Genomic DNA, 23,090 nt, shown 5'->3' with positions numbered 1-23,090 from the left:
GGGGCCTGGCCCATAGCTCATCGGCAAAGCGTGAAATGAATTCTGACGCTATGAAATAGGATTCTTATCTGCCACTCTAGGGTCCTGCAGTCCCCGCTGCACCACCTCCCCCAACACCCGCCCCCAGGGTCCATCTTGGGTCCCATTACCACGGCTTGCGGCCGGGTAACGGCAAGAGGGACGCTGGGAGCCCTCCGGCTCTCTGGTTGTGGACCCGGCACGGCCGCGTCTGAACGATCTCACAAAAACGGTGTCTCAACCTGGTCTGACTAGGGCGGCATATCCCATGAGGCCTTGCTTCTGAATGAGGGCCACTGTTGCCAATTACACCCGATGAAGAGATATTCTCAACCCGCTGTAATAAGGACCAAGAGGTCTCATAAAAATGATTGAGGTGCTCCTTGAGTCGAGGAAGTTATTTGACTTCAGTTGCAATGGAGCAGCGGAGGCTTGGGTGAGGATGGAGATCCGGGAGAGAATTATAATTTTTTTTGCTGTGACTTTTCACGGGTTCTTGGCAGAGTGGTCCCCATGACAATAGCCCCTGGTACTGCTGCGAAGACTGAGCACAAACTTCAACACTCTGCAAACATTTTGTACCAGAGATAATGGACAACAAAGCAAACAGGGAAATCATATTGTCTGTCTTTCTTTGCACTCAGTGGTAGAGGGTTTCAGTCTGCCAGATAATGCAAGAGGTTCAAATCCAGGATGAAATGGTTCTGTAGCTCAGCGGGTAGAGCATGGCACTAACGATGCCAAAGTTAGGGGTTTGACAGCAACCCATACTGAAATTGCATGGACTCATGGCACAGTAAGGTGCTTTGGATAAAGCGTTCGCCAATCGGCATGCATAAAATTTGACTTGTTTTCATCTCTCGCTTCATTTTTCTTATCGTTTTAAACGCATTACAAATACATTTGACGTGACATGAAATGCTCAGCGTGTATCATTTTCTTTTGTGTCTCATCTTCCGGCGGTCCTTCCCTACCATGTTATTAATGTTCAAATATATCAGGGTCTGAGCAGCTGGTCCAGTCAAGCAGCTGGTAAATAGGGCTTCCTCATTATAGTGTAGCGTGAGAGATTGTGTATATGTGTGGGGAGACATTTGTGTGTGTGAGTGTGTGTGTGTGTGTATATGTCTAGCAAACCCATGCTGCTCCAATGAGGTGTGTTTTTTTAATGACAGCGCCTGGCAGTGCCACACCAAGGTAATTGGATTTTTTAGCAGAGAGAGGAAAAGTAATATTTCGGTAGACCCAACGCTGAGGGCTGCAGTCAAAAGTCTCTCTGCACAGTGTCATACCACATACAACAAAAATAGAACTATGTGCAGATTAGATATGTGATCTAACACCGGCCACACACATACACACTCAAACAAATTTGACCCCCTACCCCAAATTCCATCACTGCCAACAGAAAGCAGCTTTGTCTTCAAGCTAACAGGCCTTGTGTGTGTTCAATGCACTCAGTTTTTCTGTTGTTTTCCCATAAGGCACGCCGGTTTCAACTGACTATGCTGCACCGCACTGAGAAGACACTTAACGTGAGCTATATATGTCGCAAAGCTCTATGTCTGGAGATGCTGCTATTCCCGACATGTGTGAGGAGCCAAGCCTCAGACATGTCAGATTAATATTTAACCGTGTCACGTATAAAGACTGCACAGTCAACTCTTCAATTCTCTGTTGGGGTTTTCAGAAAAAGGAATGTAGCAGGTTGAATATATGAATCTGTGGGGTCATTGACAGGTCTTTGCTAGACATTATGGCAGACTGGAGCCCCTATACCACAAACAACCACTTACCTCAAAGTATCCAAAAGATCAAGTTATGATTGTGTTGTGTTGTGTTGTGTTGTGTTGTGTTGTGTTATGGGAACTTTTTTGCTTTGTCTGCCTGAGTCTGTGATCTTCCTGACCTCGGTGGTGAGGAACCATCGGCTTTTTCTCACACCTGCTTGAGGAGGGACTCACCATGAAAACAACAACAGCCCCCACTGTCTGAGAGAGAAACCAACAACATGAGGCCTGAGCTGAAACCATAGAACTAGAATGGATAGAAAAAAAAAAAATCAACATTCTTGAATGGTCGATTGGCTGTTAATCCTAAGGCGACTGCTAAAGAATGCTTGATAATGTAGTCATGGAAATGAGCACTGATGTGGCGCATGAGACTTGAGAAATGGATATGTTACCATGGCAGAAGTATAATCTCACTCAACATCCTAAAGGCTGTTGTGTTGTAATGTCCAGCTTTGTAAGTCTGATGCACTCTCCAAACATGAAATGACACTTATTTCCAAGGCAATATTATCAAAATTCTATAGCGGCCATCTTAGTTATGTGAAGGATGACCAGGAATTACCCTTTCTATCCACTATGTTGCTATGGATGAGGCAGCTGAAAAGAGGAGTCCCTCGTCTCAAGCAGAGACTTGAAAAAGGCCTCCGGTTAGACTTACTCTCGCCACTATTTGTTCAATGGGTAAGTGTGTGTCAAAGCTATCTCTTAGTGCTGCGCTGCTTGCTGTACTGTAGCCGCTTGTGGCTCTGGTGGACTTGGGTTCGTGCAGGAACCCAACAGAAAGAGGAAAATAGCAGCAAGCTACTGTTTGGAGTGATGTCAAAGCAATATGCTTTCGGATAACCCAGAAACTAATGGCAATTAATAAATAAATAAAAGATCTAACTGAAAACTTTTTCAAAAGACTCAACAAAAAAGGAGGAGGACACAAAGTAAGCAAGGTGATGTCAAGCCATTCCAAGGAGAGCTTTTGTTCCATTTCACAGGGGAACAAGTGACAAAGAGAGAAAGAGAGTGAGAGAGAGCAATGAAAAGATAGAAATAGAGAGGAGTGTATCCGATCCAATCCGCTTGCAGCTTACCGTTCAAGAAAAAACAATGCAAAAACAGAGGTAAGGGACTCACAAACACACATCCACAGGTGAAGATGCGCACACACACTCGAGAGACGCCGAGACAGAAATGGGTTTGGATGGACATATAAGGTAGATTCATGCCTGGAGTGATCAAAGATCAAGGGTGCAGTGGTAGGTTCTCAACAGCACCCCCAGTGGGCAGGAGGGAGTGTTGCATGCAACTGCCGCTCTCCTCAGTGACTCTGCACTGTCTGTGCAGCTCTGCCCCCCAGCAGTAACAAAAAGAACTGTGAAGTGGTTGTCCCAAAGCCCCCGCACCCATGAGGTGGGGGGGTACAGCCAACAAGTTGCACTAGTAGAAACAGAAAATGTGTTAAAAGAAGTCTCCTCCCACTGCCATGGCTTTCAAGTTCTCTGGTTCAAACCTCTCACGTCTAACAGAGGACAGCCATTTTGACGGTGAGGGCAGCCATTTTGACAATAAATGTACACATATGCAATTATCTTTTTGCACAATTCGTGGTTTTCTGTATTCCCTATCACCAGGATCCACAACAGCTAACTCATATCCACTCATAAATACAAAGTCAGTGTTAATCTTTGTATGCTGTGTAAACCCAAAGGACGTCCGGAGACTGCATTTGATACCCTGTCAGCTCAGCGGTCCCTCAGCTGGTATTGGATATTTGATTGGTTAAGCTGTCCGTGCTTGCTTTCTCTCCAGCTTGCACTACTGTGTGCTATGATGTCACTCTTGTTATTTTTAGCTGGCTTGTTTAAATAATTCAGTTGTGTTCCTGCCATCTGTAAAATAAAATATCAGTACCGTGCAAATCTGCTGGAATGAATTCAGGGGGTTGGGCCTATGTGTATGGTGACTGCTGATAGGACGGCTTTTCTGTCTGTCCTCTGATGACTAAACCCGCCCCCCAAATCCCTCATCCCCAATCTACAGTAAATACAGTTTAATAGAAAGCCTTGGCAGTCATAGAGGAGAATTGACATTTTTTGTGTCTCTGTCACGTGGGAGAAAGTGCACTTGCTGTTGACAAAAGAAAAGCAAATATGAACAGGAGTGAAAGGGAAATAAAGAAACTGCCAAAATTGTCAGTCCACATAGACTTGATTTGTTTGACAATGTTGGATACACTCATACATATTTGGCACCGGAGCCAAGGTAGAAAATAAGCAAATCAAAAAGTAAAAAGGTTATAAAACTCCATAGTCTAAAAAAAGGTGACTGAATTTAAGCTGCAAAGGGCTACAACCTCTACTCTCCACAAAACAAATAGTTCATCATGTAAATGTCATTCTCCATGAGGTAGAAAACAATAGGTTGTCACCTTGAAGTGTTTGGTAAACAAAATCAATATCAATCAAGTGCAAAAATATTAAACCACATGTTTTTAGTAAGGGTTCAGCAACACATCAATTAAGAGAGTCAGTCATATAGTTCAGCATTTCTGGATCAGCTTTGAACCCTGAGTATGTCTAAAAAACACAGTCATAGTTCAAAGGTGATGATGAAGTTGACATCAGAGTAAAGCAAGGTTACAGCCTGGAGCCAGAAGGAAAATTCACATCACCTCATTATAATTCAGTTCAGTAAAAGTCCACAAAAGCATAAAGACACATAACTGCTTCACTGGGGAAATCCCTGTTAGCCCACCCACCACCCACAAAGAAAACAGGAGAGAAGAGCAAATAAAGGGCTACATACTGGCTTGCAAGGTCTTCTGGGACATGTCATTGGTGAAGGCTCCGATGCCTTTGTTAGAGATGGCCGCCAGAGAGAAGTAGTAGTCTGTGTTTGGACGGAGACCCTCCACGACATACGAAGACGAGGGTAGGAACGTTTTCTTTATCTGCTGGTGGAGGAAAAGGTTGGCGATGTCTCAAGTCTGGTGTAAAATGCTTCTCTATTCATACTGGAAATGGGACGTTGGATCCTAAGGAGTTGCCGCACACCTCTCGATGCAAATTAAACTGGCTCAATGCATGAAAATCAACATTTTAACATTGGGTTTTACCTGTGTGCCAAAACTGCCCTCTTTGTAGCGAAGCTCATAGCTGATGATTCCCTCCTTCTCAAAGGCAGGTTCCCAGGTCAGTTGAATGCTGGTGTCAGAGACAGCGCCAACCTGGAACTTGGTTGGCTGACCGGGCACTGAAAGACACAGCAGAAAACATGAAAGCATTGTCAAATGTGGTAGTGAATGCCATCAAATTTCCTCAAGGATAAAACCCCAGTTTAGGTTTAGACTTTAGGCATTTAGCTGATGTTCTTATCCAGAAGAGTAGAAAAACCTAAATTCCTAGATTGCCGACATTACAGGCAACTACCAATACAGAGCGCAAGGGTCAGCGCCACAGTTCCCTGACAATAGATGTAACAAGTATCCCTCTTCACATTGTTGTCCTTTATTGTCCAAAGTCCTTTATTGCCTACAGTTTCAACACCGGAGGTTGACAAAACCAATTCTAAGAGATGGACTCTCTGAATCCTTACCTCCTTGCAGCACTTTGACGTGGATGGGCTCTGAGAAGGGTCCGTCGCCCACAGAGGTGAAGGCCAGGACTTTGATGGTGTAGGTCTCTGAGGCCACCAGGCTCTGGATGGTGGTGATGATGCTGTCCTGGACATTGTGGATCTGCCAGAGGCTCATGGGCTGGGAGTCGTCCATGGTGTAGTAAACCCGGTAGCCCTTGATCTGCCCATTGGGCTCCTCAGGCTCCTCCCAACACACCATCATGGTGTTCTGGGATATTATCCGGGCCTGGATGTTCCGCGGAGGGCTGGCGGGGGCTTGTTCGCCAGTCCGGGTCTCTACCGGCTCACTGGGGGGACCCTGCCCGATGGTGTTGAAGGCCGAGACGCGGATCTCGTACTCAGTATTGGGGTAGAGGCCGCCGATGCTGTAGCGCGTGGTGGTGATGCCGTCCATGGTCTCGAACTTGCTGTCTGGGGACTTGGCCCGGTACTGGATGATATAGTAAGTCACTGGGTCTGGGTTGCCTGAGTCCCAGGTGATGGTGACGCTAGTGGCGGTGGTCTCAGTCACCACGGGGGTACCAGGAGGTTTGGGGAGAGCTGTCATGGTGGCAGGAGAGGAGGGAAAGGGAGGTGTCATCACTTATCTTGAAAGTGGCTGAACGAACTTAGAACTGCTTCAACAAGTGTTTCTATTTTTCAGTTGACCCTATTTGGTGACGGTGAGAACAACGTGTAAATGAGTCGCCAATCCACATATAGGAGCTATGTAAATAGAAATAAATTCTCATGTGGATTCACACATGAAAGTTGCAAAACAACCAACCTAACCCGATGCAGTTTGGATAGCAACATACTTGTCAAAATGGAAATGAGAGGTGTAACAATCTGCATTTTGGCAAGGGAAAGAGAAATTGGATTTAATTGTGTATACTGAAGACATGTAAATGTATGAACATGAATATGTATGAACACTGTCATAAACAGCAATTAGATCTTACATTTGACCGTGATCTGTGCCACAGCTTCAATGATGCCAAGGCTGCTCATGGCGACACAGGTATAGTTGGCCGACTCGCGGACGCTGCTGAGTTCGAGAACGTTCCTGCCCACCGGCATCTCATCCTCCGGTGTCAAGTCTTCCGAGTTGAGCATCCACTTGACGTAAGGCATGGGCGACCCTACTGCCACGCAGGTTATGTTCACACTGCCTCCGGGCATGATCTCCTGACTCGTTGGCGGAATGGAGAAGCGAGGGGGCACCCGCCGGACTGGGAGAAGGCATGAGGAAGGGGAGAGGACGAGAAAAGGGGGCAAGGGAGTCAAACAAAAGAGAAAAAGAGAGGTAACAAGAGGCCGATGAAAATGGACCCTTCTGAAGGAAATACTTAACAACTACAAAAAGGTTCAACATGGTAAATGTGAACTCAAAACGCAAAATAAAGGAACTAGACTTTTCAGAACGTAAAAATATACAAATAATGAGAAGGAACTAAACTAACAGAACTGCTTCAACAACAATATAGATTGACATTAAAGCAACGATTCATAGCAACAAGGTTCCATTGACCAATATTTGACCCATCACAGCACAATTAAAGACACAAAAATCTATTATGAGTTTCTCATCTTTGGAACTGAACTGCTGAATATATCCAACTACGGCATAACCTGAACACCAAGTATGAGGGTGTGTGATAAAGGCCATGTGATAATGCTATCACATAAGGCCAACAAGGCAACCTGGAACTTCCTGTTGTCTCAGGCACTCACGCCAAACAGGAAGTCGGCCATGATAGGCTTCTCCCACGGCACAGGAAGTATAGGGTTACTGGGCTATTGACCATCTCTACAGTGTCTCTGAACGCATTCTAGCGTAGGTTTGCAGCACTTAGCACCTGTCTCTACTGCCTAGATATCATTAAAGATGAGAAACTTTAATCAGATTTTTGTGGTTTAGGGTAGATCCACTGGACAAAGCCTTTTTAAGATCTGACACGGTTCCATTGATAGATGCAGCTATCAGTTTCACAGACAGCATGCATAAATAGACCGAGGTAAATTAGGAGTAAATGATAACAAAACCAGATATAAAAATTGAGATAAAATGCATAGAGGAATATAACTGAAGGGTCGCTAGCATGCCCAGACAAAAGACGATTGGAGAGGAAAGGAGAAAATACAAGATAGAGGATAGAGCACCTGAGGAAAGGATAGAGAGAAAGGGAACAGAGGAGGAAAGAGTGATAGAGAAAGAGAAAGAGAGAGAAAGAGAGGGGAAGGTTTGGAGGAGGGTAAGGGGGGGTAACCCACTTCAATGCTGTGTAAGCTTTTTTTTTTTTTCTCCAGCCAATGTGACAAAATGTGGTGGTGGCACATTGTCACATCGCAGTCCCGGTTAACACAAAATAAGTATAGAGGAACAAGGTGTGTGTCTAGGAGAAGTACATAGAGAAAGAACTGTAGTAGTTGTAGCTAGAGAGTCAACTATCACAGAGAGTAGGAGTCAAGAAACAGAATTGGACCAACAGGGAATAGAAAGACAGAGACAGAGAGAGAGATAGATAGATAGATAGATAAATAGAGAGAGATAGATTGATAGATAGATGGAGAGAGAGAGAGACAGGCAGAGAGAGAGAAAGAGAGAGAGAGATGGACAAAGGGAGAATGACAGCCAAGAGAAGGAGACAGGAAGGATCCTCAAACTCATGGATAGGAGTTGAAATTTGAGTGGAAGGAGGTTGATAATGGGACTGAGACGCAGAGGAAGGATGTAAAGGGTAGTGTGTATTTGCGTCTGTGTGTATGTATATAGATATATATATTTTTGCGTTGGTATGGGCGTGGGTGTGCGCGTGTACAGTATGCAAGTGTTAGAGGGTGTGAAAGAGCATGAGTTAGCAAAAACACTGTGTGTTTATGGGAGGCATCCCAGCAAGCATTTGATGGACGGCGACGTGGGAGGATTATTTTCACAGTATTCATTTATGGTACGGTAATAATTCATATTAAAACAGCTTTGGAAACTATTTTGAACTGATATCGGAAAGATATTTACATCCCGATTTCACAAAACAATGCTATGGACGTTACAGTATCTGTCACTATATTAACACAGGTTTTCAATGTTGGTGGAGGCCATCACATCAACATCTATTCAAGGGTCAAAATGTTTGTTGGGATGCAAAGAAGGTCAAGAGAGAGAGAAGGAGAGGAGGGCAGAGGTAGAAGTAAAAAATGATGAACTAAATGGAAGAGCTGACTTAGAGACAGACAGATAGACAAGACAGGAAAGACAGGGACGAGAGACGAGACACGAGGCAGAACAAAACAGACTCAAGCAGCAAGACAGCAGACAATAAGACAGACAGACAGGTAGACGGGCAGACAGACAGTGACGGATGGGCACGCGGACATACTGTACTGTACGCAAAGGGGAGGGGGGAGGGGGGGAGGGGAGGGAGTGGGGTTGTCAGGGAAAGGGAAGGAGGAGGAGGGTGGAAGTGGGGGATAGAATAAGGAGACTGTGATTCTGGACCAAAACGAAAGGAAGACCATGGCTCAAAGTGGGTTTGGAGGTCTCACACACTGGGGCTTAAAATCAAGAGTCAACTACACCCCCCACCCCCCCTCCCCGCCTCAAACATCGCACCTCAATGCAAATGTGACCTGGGAAGTCTGGGGGTAGGGGTGGGGGGGGGGGGGGGAGAAGACTGAGGGGGGCATCGAGGATAGGTAGCATTCCAAAATACACCGTGTCGATCCAAATGGGATTCGTATGATCGTTGCATGGGACAACTGTGACTGTTTCCAACAAACTACGGGCACAAATATCACCTACACACACTCTGAAGGGATTTTTACCTGTTTGAATGAGCACTGATGTGTACATACGGTGACATGTACAGTCAGTTCAGGTCTATGTTTGTCAGTAAATAAAAGCAAGCTGGCGCGGTGGGTGGCATCCAAATGGTGTAAACACCCCTACTGTTATTGGCTTTTAACAGCCATTTCACGTCCACTAAAACTGAGTTGGCCATAGAAAACATTGCTTTCTGCTTTATGTGTGAAATGATTAATAATACATTTACACACAAGACTTGTTCTGATTGAGTGGAACACGGATGGTGACCTTCTGCAGCCACTGTAGGGCGATGACGGCATTACTCTTCACACTAACAGTACATGCATCCTCTCAAAGTCCTGTAATTCACCGGTAATGTCAATCATGTTACTAGCTTGGGGACATGACCTGACCGTGAGGGCAAAAAGGTTCACCGCTGACCTTTGAGTGAACGTTGTTTTGTACAACACAGAATCACGCACTGTCAAAAAAACTACCAGGAAAAATGGTCAAGAGAAGATTTAAAGACCATTCATTGCTTAAAAAATGCCAAATTACCAATCTAACAAAAATCGTCGCCAAACAAATGGGGCTCTTTAAAAAAAATGGGATTATCCTATAGGACGCTTGACCTTTTGGTTAAGATATTATGCTTTGTCTCTTTATGATAGGTGTCATCGCGTGGTGATGAAGTCCAATTTGGAGGTTTTCTAAAAAAAAAAAATGTCAAATTGAAAAACTGTCCCTCCAAAAATCCCAACATATGGGGGCTGAAAATATATCACTGCATTCTAGTTCGTCGTCAGAAAACGCCTAACTGAACAACAAAGGTGAAAGGGCAGCCCATTCCTCACACGGACATGCATGGGTGTGGCTATGGCATGAGTGACATATACAGTCAGGTGCGCCCCCATCCACTTGGGCAGACACAAGAGAACCAATACAATCCAAAATGTCACCCAAGCCCATCCAAGCATGCCATTCATTCCCAGATCTAGCATTGTTCCAGACACACGCACAAAATCAAAGGAAAGGAAACAAATCAAACTGAACAAATCCACAAAAAGAACTAAGTCCGAACAGCATAGACAGTACCAGAGTGCAGCTGTGTTCAACAAAGAGGTATGCATCAATGCTATTAGATGTTTTTCAGCTGTCGTTTGTCTCTACTTGATTTTTTGTCTCCAATCCAAATGAATGGTGAAACACTGAATAGGGCAAATCGGGTCTTTTTTTTTTTTTTTAGGGGAAACGTTCAGTGGAGGTGTGTCTGACGGTGCTCTTCTCTCCCTGGGGCTCAGGTCAGCCAATGGACCGGGAGCTGTAGTGGCTGAGTGAATGAGGTTTCACACAGGAAGATGTCTCCTTTCACCTTTGGTCATCTACACTTGCGGGACAGCGTGGGAAACTAACGCCGGCCACCTGCCAAATGTTGGTAAAGTTTGGCTGTGGCTGGTAGGATTGTCTATTCTTTGGCATGATTTTGGAGGTCCTACTCTGTTCTATAACTCTGGTGGAATGGTAAAGCAGTGAGAGTGGCTGGTGATTTTTGAAATGTACCAGTCACTGGACAAAAAAGTGAGTTTACTGCCCTGCTTAAAGGCTTCATGGCATTGGGGCGCTCTACTACGAATGGTCGGTCTGCAAAACCGAAGGACAATGGAAAGCTGGGGGAAAGTCTGTCTGTCAACAGCATGCACCGTTTGTCTTGATATACAAATAAATTTGGTCTTCGGTTAGAGCAGAAGATCAGGAGCTCATGGTCAGTCGATGTACTGCAGCACATTGTACATCTTGGGAGAGGAGTTGAGAAAGCTTATAAGTCTGCCGACAAGTTTGGGAACAACGCACACTGTCTCAACGTCGGTATGACATGCAAACGAGTCACCGCACTACTGTTAGCTAGATGTAGATCTGTATGAAATGAGTGAAGGTTCGAGTGGAGTGCATAGCTCCATCATAAGCTCTCAGAAGCTGACGCGTGATATGGTGTATGTGTGAGGCACCTTCTGCTACTCTACCCTTTAGAAATGTAAAAGCCAGCGAAACAAAAGAAAAGAAAAAAGAATCCCAATTGCATGGACACGCTCCTCATTCACAGAGACCAGGAGCCCAGCCGGCCCATTTGGAATCGAGAGAAAAAAAACATAGACCTTTCGTTTGGACTACTAACAACGTATAATCTTGTTTCAAGCCCCAATGTGGAGAGAAAGACAACTCAAGAAGCCTTACAGTGGACGAGGTGAAAAGCAGTCGAGAGAGAACGCCAGAGTACTGCACTAACTCTAATAGTGGGTGGTGTTGTGGAGGGATTTGTGCCAAAAAACAGAGGTCAGAAGGCGGACATTATCGGCCATTTTGGTGAGGCAGTCTGTGCTGCCCCAAAATGAAGGGGGAAGCCAAAATAATGTGCAGCCTTTAGTGTCACCTTGAAGCTGAGATTACACCCTCTTGCTGCCTGAGGACACAGGCGCAGTATGGAGATCCTTTAGTCACACTTGCTGGGTGAGGCCTACAGCATTTACATATAAACCGCAGGGGTCGGCCCGTATTAACGCACCTTGGCTGCGCCAATGCTAAATAGTCGCTATGGGTGGCTCATCAAAATGGAAATTATTACCTAAAGGAAACTGACAGGAATCATGGCAGGGGTATCTAATAATAGCAAACAGTAGATTGAGGGGATTTCAGAGTCTTACAGGTGGAAGACAAGCAGCCAAATGATACTGCAAGTATGTCCCCTCACCGTGGAGATCCTATCAGTGAATATAATCAGTCGGATTGGGAAAGGCAGTGTATTAATATATTTGCATCAGATTAGGAGGGGAAGAAACTCTTGTTTTGTATGAAATATAAATGCACTCCTGATACCAATGTGATTTTGTGAGGGGTGGCTATCAACTTCAGGACTCCTTGAGACAAACATCTAATAGAGATGGCAGGATTTTGCTTTGGCCAGTGAGAACATAAGGTGTAATCTAGCTTTCTTTCCCAACGTTACACACAAATGCATAGCAGGACATGCAAGCACATTCAAAACCAGGCAGGCATCATTGTAGGAGGGCAAGCATGCACATGCGGTCGTCACAGCGCAGTCTTTCTGTATCGCTGATAGGCCTAACACTTAGGATTAAGAATTGGATGTCAGGGCTGAACGTAGGTCTGAATCTGTTAGGTTTCCAGGGTTCTCTGTCCAATTTCTTTCAGTGGGATTGTGCCATAGTTTGAGGACGCTGTTGTGTGGAGGGCAACGATGAGAGAATATCGACTGGCGGTACTCACAGACTCTGCTGCTACAATTGCGAATACAGCGTCTCTTAATTGCCAATTCGTGCAAGGTGCTGGAACTGAAAAACCCCTCATTTGTGTCTGGGATGAGAGCTAGACAAAAACGGATAATTATATACATTTGTCTAATGACCTGTCTTAAGGACAAGCGAGACGGCTGGTGTAATGGAGAGGCTTTGCTTGGTTTAAGGAGAATGGAGCCAGAAAAAGATTGATCTGCTATGTCAAGCATCTCCTCCAAGGAAACACCGGCTAATGTTGAAAATGATATTTTGATGGAAATTTTGTCCTGCTCATATTCTGGGCTTTAGTGCGGCTGATAGAAACCCTTGACAAGCAAGAAGGCACAGCTGTCACTCAGATTGACAAGGAACAAAAAAGAAAAAATCCACTAGCTGGCTGGTAAAATCTACCGCCAGGTTGCCCTTGAGCAACACGTTTCAGTGGAGCTGCTCGGTGGACAGCAGCAGCAGACTGTGGGCAGCTCCCGTGTGCGGATGTGAAGCAGGGTGTCGCTGAGAAAGAGCATACATGCTCAGTCAGCCTTCCACGGATGAAGAATGGTTAAAAAAGAATATATAAAGTGCTATTTTGTTTGCTGTTGGGGCAGTAGTTATTCTGAACATGGCTTTTGCAGATACTTTAGAGAGAAGCTCTTACCGAGGTCTAATCCTCAGGAGATCAGCGCACACTGACACACACACAAATATCACCCCGCTCTCAGAGGAGACAGATAGGGGCTGAAGTGTGTTATCCCTTCTGCCTGAATGAGTGATATGCCTGATCTAACAGACTTGTTGAGCCCGATGTAATTCCCCTCGCCCAACGCTCGGCTCCTTCCCCAAAAAATCTATGTAATGTATTCATAAGAGCAGTGGAGCCGTAAAATTTACAGGCAAGTTTACTGCAGCAGGTGACATAAGATTTAATACAGATACGGCTCTGATTCGGTTTAATATATGCCTGGGAAAACCCAGCGCACATGCCGATGGTAACATTTAGGTGGAACATCTCGAGAGATGATGGGAAGTTGGTAGAAACCCAATTACAATGTAAATCAATGAACGGTGCTCGTATCGATCCGCAATTAATTTGGCACCCTCTGCTCCTCGCCGCTGCAGGGCTACAGCAGGAACGCTTCAAAAAGCGAGCCGCCGTGTATTTTGTTGTAGTCCAATTTGAGAATCTTCATTACTTGGCTCGCGTCAATCTGAAAATCAATTCCAACATGCAACACTGAAAAGAGGTGCATGTATGTGTGTGCATGGGGGGAGGGGGGGGATATATGAATAATAAATCAGAATTTGATTGAGTCTCCTGACTGCAGGGGAACACAAACAGCAGTCAGTCAACAAAACCAATCACATCTAGCTGCCGCCATTTGAAAATAAAAGCCATCTTTGTGCACCCGCTAAGCGACGGCGAATGTGATGTCAAAGTCATTATATTGTTATTGATCCACACGGCACTGTAAATGGCATCCCTTAATGGCCGGGTGAAATCACCACAGAACCCAATCAGGCCCAATCGGGTCTAATTTTTTTGGTAATGGATCGCTATAAACAAGATGACAGGAACACTGGCTGTACACACACTTATTATTTCATTTAGCATTTGCATTCGCACTCCGTGGCTCAAGAAGCAGAGCAGCATCATTGAGAAAGAAAAACAAATCCCACGAACAAATGAACCACAAAAAGACAAACGTCTTCAACGGAAAAGTAAGTTCAGGAACAGAACCGAACGGAAAAGAAGAACACACAAACACACGAACACAACACCATAATCACAACACAAAAAGACAAAGTAAATAAAGGGAAGCCAAAAAAAGGGTTGTATCAGGGAAAACACTTGTAGAGAAACCAAGGAAAGAGAAGGAAACAATTCAACAAAACACAGGGAATGCAGAAAGAAAAAGACCAACACGGCCAAAGAGATTCTGTACAGGCATGCAAGCGCAGTTACATTCTCCCATCATGCAACAGGTCCTGTTATTTCCACGTGCTGGGTTTCCATGACAACACGTGCAAGAAAGCCTTTCAGTGCAGAAGCAATACCAAAGGATGCAAAACGAGAAAAGGCCCCACAATGCAAACATAAAAGTAAAGTAACAAAACCCGAGCTAATCGGGTTTGCTTTCATCATTTCTTCTTTGGAATTAAAAGAAAAAAAATTTCTTTCATAATCATTTAGCAGTTTGGATTAATTGTTTAGGATTTCTTCAAATTAGTAATGAATCGAGCTTTGTAATAGGTAAATACAGCTAAAATTTTTCAACATGTTGATTTTTTTTTTCAAATGTGGGTTAAAAAAAGTAAAAAAGAAAAAACACACCAACCTTCTCGAAGCTCTGAGGGATGTAAAGGGGTTGATGCAGAACACAATGACATGAGGAGAAGAGAAAAATAGGGGAAACACAGAGAGAGTAAAAAAAGCCACCTCAAGGTGTTTAGCTGCAGCTACATTTCCCTTTTCTTTAATCCTTTTTTCCTCCTGTTCCCTTGTCCCTGCTATCAGTGACACCCGTCTTTAAAGTACACTTGCCTGCCCCCCCTTAAATAAGCTTTGACCCAAAACAATCAGATTCACCCCAGTGGCCGCGCTGTCGCCTGGTAAGAAAAAAATAGTGGGCCGCCACTGGAGTCAAATCAAGCGTACCATAATCATAATTCAAAATTTCACAAGCTCCTTATAGCCACCAGGAGAGGCTCCCGTGGTGGCCGTATTTGCTTTTGTTAGAGAAGGAAACCAAATAAAGAGAAAATAAAGGAAAACTAATGAGAGATAGAAAAGAAAAAAGACACAGTTTGGGCTGAAATTAGCAGCTGCAGTTCAAGACAGTGAGAAGCCGTTAGAAGCCAATCTGCGACACTATCATGACTTTTTCAGTTTGGATATAGTCTCAATTTGCACCGGTAGAATATGCAGCGCGCAAGATTTTAGATTTTTTTTTGTTTCCTGAAAATTGATCCGTACCACAGCTGCTAATCTCGAGTGCAATTTGCTTTGTGAACAAAACATAGTCAACATCAAATATCAGAATCGATTGACAAAGTTAACTGAAAACAGACAAAGGTTGACACCATCAAGGCATAACAAGTGTGTTACTGGATACTACATAATGTGGAACTACCTGAGTAATTGTGACCCTTCTGGACTCTTTTTAAAGGAAGCTGATGGAGCCAATGTTCATGGAGATTGCATGAATTGTTGGAAATGATCTGAGGGCACAGCTGTGTGTTTTTGACCAAGAAAATGACTAATATCCCAGTGCTGTGTCGACAAAGTGTTCCCATTATTGTTACTTAATCGCTTCTGTGGAGCGCTCGACTGTAATTTGCAGTGGGCCTCTTAATTTCTTCCACGCTGTGCATGAGCAAGGTGGATAGCTACTTGACATTAAGTGCCACAGCGTCACAGCAGAGGCGGAGTGAGCCCCCCAAGATGAATGCCAGCAAGAGGAGGCGCTAATCTCATGGACCATTTTTTTCCCCCCTTCTGTCCCTCACAGTCAAGTTTTTCTTCTCTATGCAGCTATACTTCACAGGGTATGATAATAGCAATAATAATGAAAAAGCAGCTCCCTGACCCATTTTATAATGTCAGAGCGGTGAATTATTTATTGGGAACAAAGTTATTTGGTACACAGCAGAGGGAACAAACTGAGTAGATACTGAGGCATCCTTTTTTAATATGCACAATATAAATAATACATGTCGAAAATGCATCTGCCTCAATTTATTAAAGCTCCCTCGCCAGGGATTCATTGTCATTTAGCATTAGTGCAAGAGAGTAGGCTTTTGTCTTCATTGCCTGTTTCCTATGAAACTCAACGTTTCCCCGCGACTGATTGTTTTTCATATCTTCACTTTGCTGGAACATGCCAGCCAAAATTACTACTGACTGTAAAAGGCTTTAAAGATATTACCCCAAAGCAGTGGCGGGGGAATACTATGGATTTATGCTCCAGAACAGTATGAACAAAAAGCAGAGTAAGTGTACTATTTATATTCTATGCGATAGAGAATTTTGTTATGCAATAAAGAGCAATCGACTGTGTTAACAATCCTTTCCTATAAATTCACCACAATTAAAACCTTTATTTCCCCCCCCCCAAAAAAAAGTCTGGAGAAGGCTGAGGGGTTGAGATTTTGATTGGTGGGCACTAAAACCTCGCCACTCGATCAAAATCAAGACTTACCGTCGTGCTCCTGTACCTGAAAAAACACTAATCAAAAAGAAGTCCTTGCCGACTCTTTTTGGGTTCCATAACTTTGACGGGGGGGGGGGGGGGGGGGGGGGGGGGGGGAGTGAACATCTTATCGATCACACATTTAAAAGGCGTCTTACAACCGATAAAGTAAAGACATACGGCTTGTTGAGCTACACATTTCCTTCCGAGTGAGTAGGGGAGGGCATTAAAAGACACAAAATGGAGCATAACATCATAACAGAGAAGAGCGTTAGTCGGTCAATTATAGTTTTACACTTGGAAGTTTCAGTGCATATGAAATTACATTTACGGGCAGGCAATACTATCAATGCTACAAGATTTATATTACTTGGGTACTTCTATTTTGCAAAATACATTTTCTTTAAATACATTTGGGCTAGAATGCAAGCAATTATCATTTGTTAAGCTCGACACTAATGCCACTTAAAGCTGAGCTGCACTGAGCAGACATTTTAGTCAGAATGGATGTTAGGTGGATGTTTTTATTTTTTGGCCTGGCTCCGGGACCGGGTTGCTCCCTACCTCGCACATAAAGATTAGCGGGGGACGAGTAGCGCACGCCTTCCACATTAGACGCCACGCACTCGTACTTCCCCTGGTCCGTCTCCTCGCTGTTCTCGATCTGCAGGGCACCTGGGAAATGACAACATCCAACAAAGACAAGAGGGGAGGGGGAGAGAGAGAGAGACAGAGAGAGACAGAGAGAGAGAGAGAGAGAGAGAGAGAGAGAGAGGAAGAAGGCAGGGAGAAAAATGATTAGTCGATCTGTCAGCGACAGTGCGGGAAGGATTCAGACAATCTTCTCCTTAATGGAGGGTATCTTCATGAATTTCTCAGGACCGTTTCGTCGAAAACCGTTTCTCTCTGCAATGCTAATGTGTATCGCCATGACAAGCCGGGTTCCTCTCCAGCCTCAGCCATCCGCAGATAAAAAGAGCAGGAATTAAATAAATAACAGCGTGGACTGAATCAGTCAAACTAAATTTGTAGCTATGCGGGTGTGCGTAACTAGTGGAAGACACTGGATCTCTAATAAAACAGCGATGTGAAGTAATGATGTGAATGGGATGAAAGGTAGTGGAGCAGGGTGTTGAGATGATCCTGCAGATTGACAGATCGTCCTTTGCCTAGTACCCACCGAGGGAGAGTGTGTGTGTGTGTGTGTGTGTGTGTGTTGGGGAGAAGAGGGGTCATGGGAAAATTTCCAGACATATGGTTGATCCGTTCATGTCCAAATGAACAACGCCGGCATGCTGCTTAGCGCAGCAGTCCGGCCCCTCTGCAGTCCCACAGCTTAAAGAATTGCTAACTGTGCTATAACTACTCATCAGAGAAGTGAAACATCTTGTTCATCTTGTAAACATTAGGGAGAAAAATAAAACCATATCCATATGTACTAATGTGCTGGCTGCTATTTTGATTGTCTCATTCCAGATCAGATCTCCCTTGCCCGCATCAGGGATTTTATTAAATTCATTTTATTTCCCTTATTTGCTATTCATGTGTCTTGTTTTTGTACCATTCTCCTCCTGTGTTGAGATTTGATGTAATTTTGCTCCTTCTGCGCCCAATTCACTTACATCTCTATCTGTTATCATGATTTTTTGTCTCATTTCTTTTGGGGCGAGACATTTTTATAAGCCCCTTAGGGCTTATTTGTCTCATCTGCACAGACTGTATTTCTTCTCTTTTCAGTTTTTATCACTTGTATGTGCAAATAAATTCAACCTAAATGCTTTGGCAGCAACAGTGGAGGAGGGGGCGGGGGTAGGAGGGGGCGGGGGGGGGGGGGGGTGAAACAACGGCCGTCAGATCATTCCTCGTTAGAGCCTGTTGACGGCGCTTCCTGATGATATCATTAGGGCTTCTGGCTGGCTCGGCAGACAGATTGCCGGCCCGGCCTCCCTGACAAACAGAGCACCGGCGCTCGTTAGCGTTTAGCCAGAAAGCATCAATACGCCAGGCGCTGCCCGGCTCCTTTGCAGTATAGCGTACCCTCCTCCATCACGTCAGCGAGCGGAATGAACTACATCGTTGTACAAGGCTACCATTCTGGAACATTGGTCTAATAACGCTTTTCCGCGGTGCCACAAATGAGGCCGTCGATCCCGGTAATTATGAAGATTAGTCACGCTTCCACCTTGGCCACGGCTTAATACTCTTTGAGTATTTCACACCTCCGATTCCGTACAAGGATATCCATTGTAAGAAAACAGACCGATCTAAAATCCTATCCATTTCTCCCTCCTCTTTGTTTCCCTCTACAGCTCAGATAATCCTGCTGCCCGATAGGGAGCCGTACCTGGCACACAGCTCCTGCGCCAAATGAAAACGTCTACCTGCGGAGTGCAGGTGGCGGAGGCTTCCCCCTGCGTTTACACAGGCATCTGATTTGGATCTGTTTGATGTGCGCTTGGAACAGCGCGCGCCAGCCCGGTGGCAGGTGGGTTGGAGCGCGCTCAGAAGCCTCCTCGCCTCGACGCCAGGGAGACCGCAGCGTAAGGACCGTGTGAAGTTCGACTCCAGGCGGACCGTTCCAGAAAGATCTGCCAGCGGCTCGTCAGCCTCGCTCCCTGTGCTGAATTCTCAAATCCTTGGCCGATTGAAGTTAGGTGGGATTTTTTTCAATGTCCCATAAATCACGACAGTGAATACGCTGCATGGCTGACGGGCTGAGGGCCGGGCGAAGCCTCTTTTTTCGGTTGACAGTTATCAAACAGTTAAATCGATATATAAGATCTTTTTGTTCCATGTGTCCCTGCACCAACCAAGACAAATTCCTCTACCACCATGAGCCGAACAGGACGACCACTAGTCAAATATCTTCCTGCTGGGGATGGGACGATATATCGAAACTCAATATATCGCAATACATAAATACGTATCGTGGGGCAAAATAATTAATTGTGATATTAGCTACATTTTATTCTGCTGTAGTAATCACAAATGAGACGGCTTGACCATCACAATTTCACAAGCTCTCCAATGACATTTTTAAATTGTTATTTACATTCTAGCAAGCCAATACCATCGCTAGAAGGATTTGTGGCTCAGAAATAAATATAATTCTGCATAGTCAGACTTTGTTGTCACTAAACGTTTCTATATTACATCGTGTCGTGGTTGTATGGAGTCGTGAACCCCACGTTCAAATCGTATCGTGAGATAAACAGACCGTCCCATCTCTATCTAGTCTCTATCTAACCCTAATATTCAACCAATGTCGTCTGAAGGTGACGACGACATGCAAACAGCCCTCTCATCCGAGTGACAAATAACCAAGCCAAACAAAATTAATTAAGAGCCAATTAAAAACCACCAGAGGATCCCGTGGATTATGCTTCCTGTCGGAAGAGAGGGAGCGAGAAGGAGAGAGAGATGGAGGAGTGTTTGAGGGGAGAGAGGGAGCTTCATCTGCGCTCGCCATCTTTGGTGGAGGCTGCTCGCTAGGCGGAGTCCCTGCTGGCTTCATTACATATTTCCAGCCATTATTTCAAAGTGGAGCTGTGAAGAACACATAGAAGCTCCTTCAGCTGGGGAAGATAGACAGAGAGAGAGAGAGAGAGAGAGGGGGAAAGTGAAGGAGGGAGAAAGAAAGACAAAGAGAGAAGGAGGGGAAGGGGAGAAAGAGGCAAGAGGTAGGAAGAGATAGGAAGGGAGAAACCGAGGATGCAAGATGGGAGAGAATAGATGAACAGATGAGATGGAGAGATAGAGAGACACTGAGTGAGGTGGAGAGGGCGGGAGAAAGAGAGAGGGGGAGTGAAGGAGGGAGAAAGAAAAGGGAGAAAGAGCAAGAGGGAGAGATAGGAAGGGAGAAACAGAGGAAGCAAGATGGGAGAGAATAGATGAACAGATGAGATGGAGAGATAGAGAGACACTGAGAGAGGTGGAGGGGGAGAGAGAAAGAGAGGGGGGGGAGTGAAGGAGGGAGAAAGAAAAGGGAGAAAGAGCAAGAGGGAGAGATAGGAAGGGAGAAACAGAGGAAGCAAGATGGGAGAGAACAGACGGAGAGAAAAAATGATGAGAGAAAGATAGAGACACCAAGAGAGAGAAAAGGGGAGGAGAGAGAGAGAGAGAGAGAGAGAGAGAGAGAGCCTGTCACTGTCTCAGACAGGAGACACACTGACACTGTCAAATATTTATAGAAATTGATCGACTGTTAATTAATTGTTGTATATTTGTTGACATATCAATTGTATACTTTAAGTTTGATTACTGTTATTTGAATTTGTTGACTTTGCTTTGGCAATATGTACTTTTGTATTGCATGCCAATAAAGCACCTTGAATTGAATTGAGAGAGAGAGAGAGAGAGAGAGAGAGAGAGAGAGAGAGAGAGGAGAGAGATGAGAGATGAGAGAGAGAGAGAGAGAGAGAGAGAGAGAGAGAGAGAGAGAGAGACAGCACAAGAGAGAAACCACTACTTTATTCTATTTCAAGTTGCTCTGCCCTCCTCTCTCTGTCAGCCTCCATCGTCAGACAGGAGGGATGCAAACATCCCGCTGCTCTTGAATGTGTTGTGTGTGTTTTCCATACAAGTTTCATATCCACTCTGTCCATTTTGCCTCTCTCTCTCTCTCTCTCCCTCTCTCTCTCTCTCTCTCCATCTCATGTGTTTTCTTCCAGTCTCGCCCTCTTTTTTGATGTCGCAGGACGCGATCGCACTGTTTTGAGAACAATGGGTGGGATTTCTATCAGAAGCCATTTTAAATGAATTCGCTGTGTTAATGTAAGCTGTTTCTCCTCCCCGCCGCCATCAAACAGGAAGATAATTCTGGTCGTTTTCTTTTTTTTTTTTTTTTTTTGTGACAGGCAGTCAATTTAAAGCTTAATAGTAACAGCATTTAAAGACAACAAGGCCTTTAAGGGCTTTTAACATACTGGAATCCAAACAAATTGGCTTTGATGTGCTATCTCTAGCAGCGCACACACACACACACACACACACACACTCCTGTCACACTCCACCCTTTCAAAACCCTCCCCCACCGGCATCGCTCTCCTTCCTCCCCATATTCTTTTGTCTTTTTTAAAAATGACTACTTTCCATGTGTTTTGCATAATTGCGCTCTGTGTAGCCTGGCAGCCCGTGGCTCGCCGGAGCGTGAGTGGCCATTGGCGCTTTTTTTTTTTTCTTTCTTTTATCAAAAAAAAAAAAAGAAGAAAGACAAGGGGAAAAAAAATAAATAAACGCTGGAAATTATCTTTCACAAGCACACTGACAAAACACGCGCCGAGTCTGTTCGCACAATGGGCTTTACCGATAAAGACTTGCCTTGTGACAAACCGCAATTTACGGCGTCACCCGCGAAACGGCCGCACTGCGCTTATGAAGTTAGTCCTCTGTGGGACCGGTGGCACGTCTCCCCTCTCTCCAGCTGGGAAGTCTTATCGCAAACACAACAACAATTACAACTACCCCCAAAGGCCAGACTTTGTTTTATTTGATTTCATTAGAAAGAAACGCAAAAAACAGACATGCTCGCCGCGTGAATGCAACCGGGGTTCATGACAGTTTACTAACTTGTAACTCGCTCCTTGCTAGTGAGCTGGCATGAGAGCTGGCATGGAGAATAATAACTTTACTGGCTCTGTTTTATAGCTGATCAGCATGGTGTGAATGCGTCTTTGACTAGTTAGAATCCTTTGCTGAAACTATTTATTGTTTAATACAGAAATAACACCAAGAGGGATGTTCTGTACTGTTAAATACAGAAATAACACTAAGAGGGATGTTCTGTACTGTGGGTACAAAGGTGCTGTTTCCAGGTACGGCAGTACTGAAGGACCCATAATCAATGAAAAGAACATCCTCTCAGATACGATTGATTGATTAGTTTATTTAAGTGTCATACACCACAAGGTGCCCAGCCCACATGGACTTACATGACACCACCAATTAGTTACATGGGTGTAGAACATAATAAAAAAAGAAGATTCAGCTAAGTTTTTCATAATCATCTAGCCAAAAGAAGTTCATAAAGAAGAAAGAAAGTAATTTTGCTATACAACATATTTCTAAGATCAACAGCCGGACAATAGAGCATAAAATGAATCTCGTTCTCTTCGTCTGAAAAGTTTCTTCATTCCATTTTAAGTGTTTAGTTTACAATCTAGTCCAAGGTTTGAGCAAGCACCGGTTCAGTGTCTTGCTCAAGGACACTTCCACAGGACAGGTGGATGTTGAGAGACACACATGAGCCGCTGTGGGGATTGAACCTGCGACCTTTCGGTTACAGGACAGTCTCTCAAACCACTTATTCCAGCCTGACCAGCAGTAAATCACAGCGACTCCCGCCCCCTGCTGACCAATAACTTGTGCTTTTCTAGGTCAGAGGAGAAAA

General features: G+C 44.6%; 1 protein-coding gene across 1 annotated transcript in view; it reads right to left on the bottom strand.

The window, feature by feature from the left end:
- The window catches only part of ptprsa (protein tyrosine phosphatase receptor type Sa), a 296,738-nt gene that overhangs the window by 81,750 nt on the left and 191,898 nt on the right, over window positions 1-23,090 (bottom strand). The window contains exons 7-11 of the mRNA XM_078285725.1: window positions 17,267-17,377; window positions 6,380-6,649; window positions 5,397-5,978; window positions 4,918-5,054; window positions 4,608-4,752 (exon numbers count right to left, since the gene is read on the bottom strand). Coding sequence (XP_078141851.1) covers window positions 4,608-4,752; window positions 4,918-5,054; window positions 5,397-5,978; window positions 6,380-6,649; window positions 17,267-17,377 — 1,245 coding nt within the window. The remainder of the gene's footprint in view (window positions 1-4,607; window positions 4,753-4,917; window positions 5,055-5,396; window positions 5,979-6,379; window positions 6,650-17,266; window positions 17,378-23,090) is intronic.

The sequence above is a fragment of the Centroberyx gerrardi genome, chromosome 9 (assembly GCF_048128805.1).
Source record: "Centroberyx gerrardi isolate f3 chromosome 9, fCenGer3.hap1.cur.20231027, whole genome shotgun sequence".
Classification (NCBI taxonomy): Eukaryota; Metazoa; Chordata; class Actinopteri; order Beryciformes; family Berycidae; genus Centroberyx; species Centroberyx gerrardi.
The sequence above is the reverse complement of the archived record's forward strand: the minus strand, read 5'-3'. Positions and strand labels throughout refer to the sequence as shown.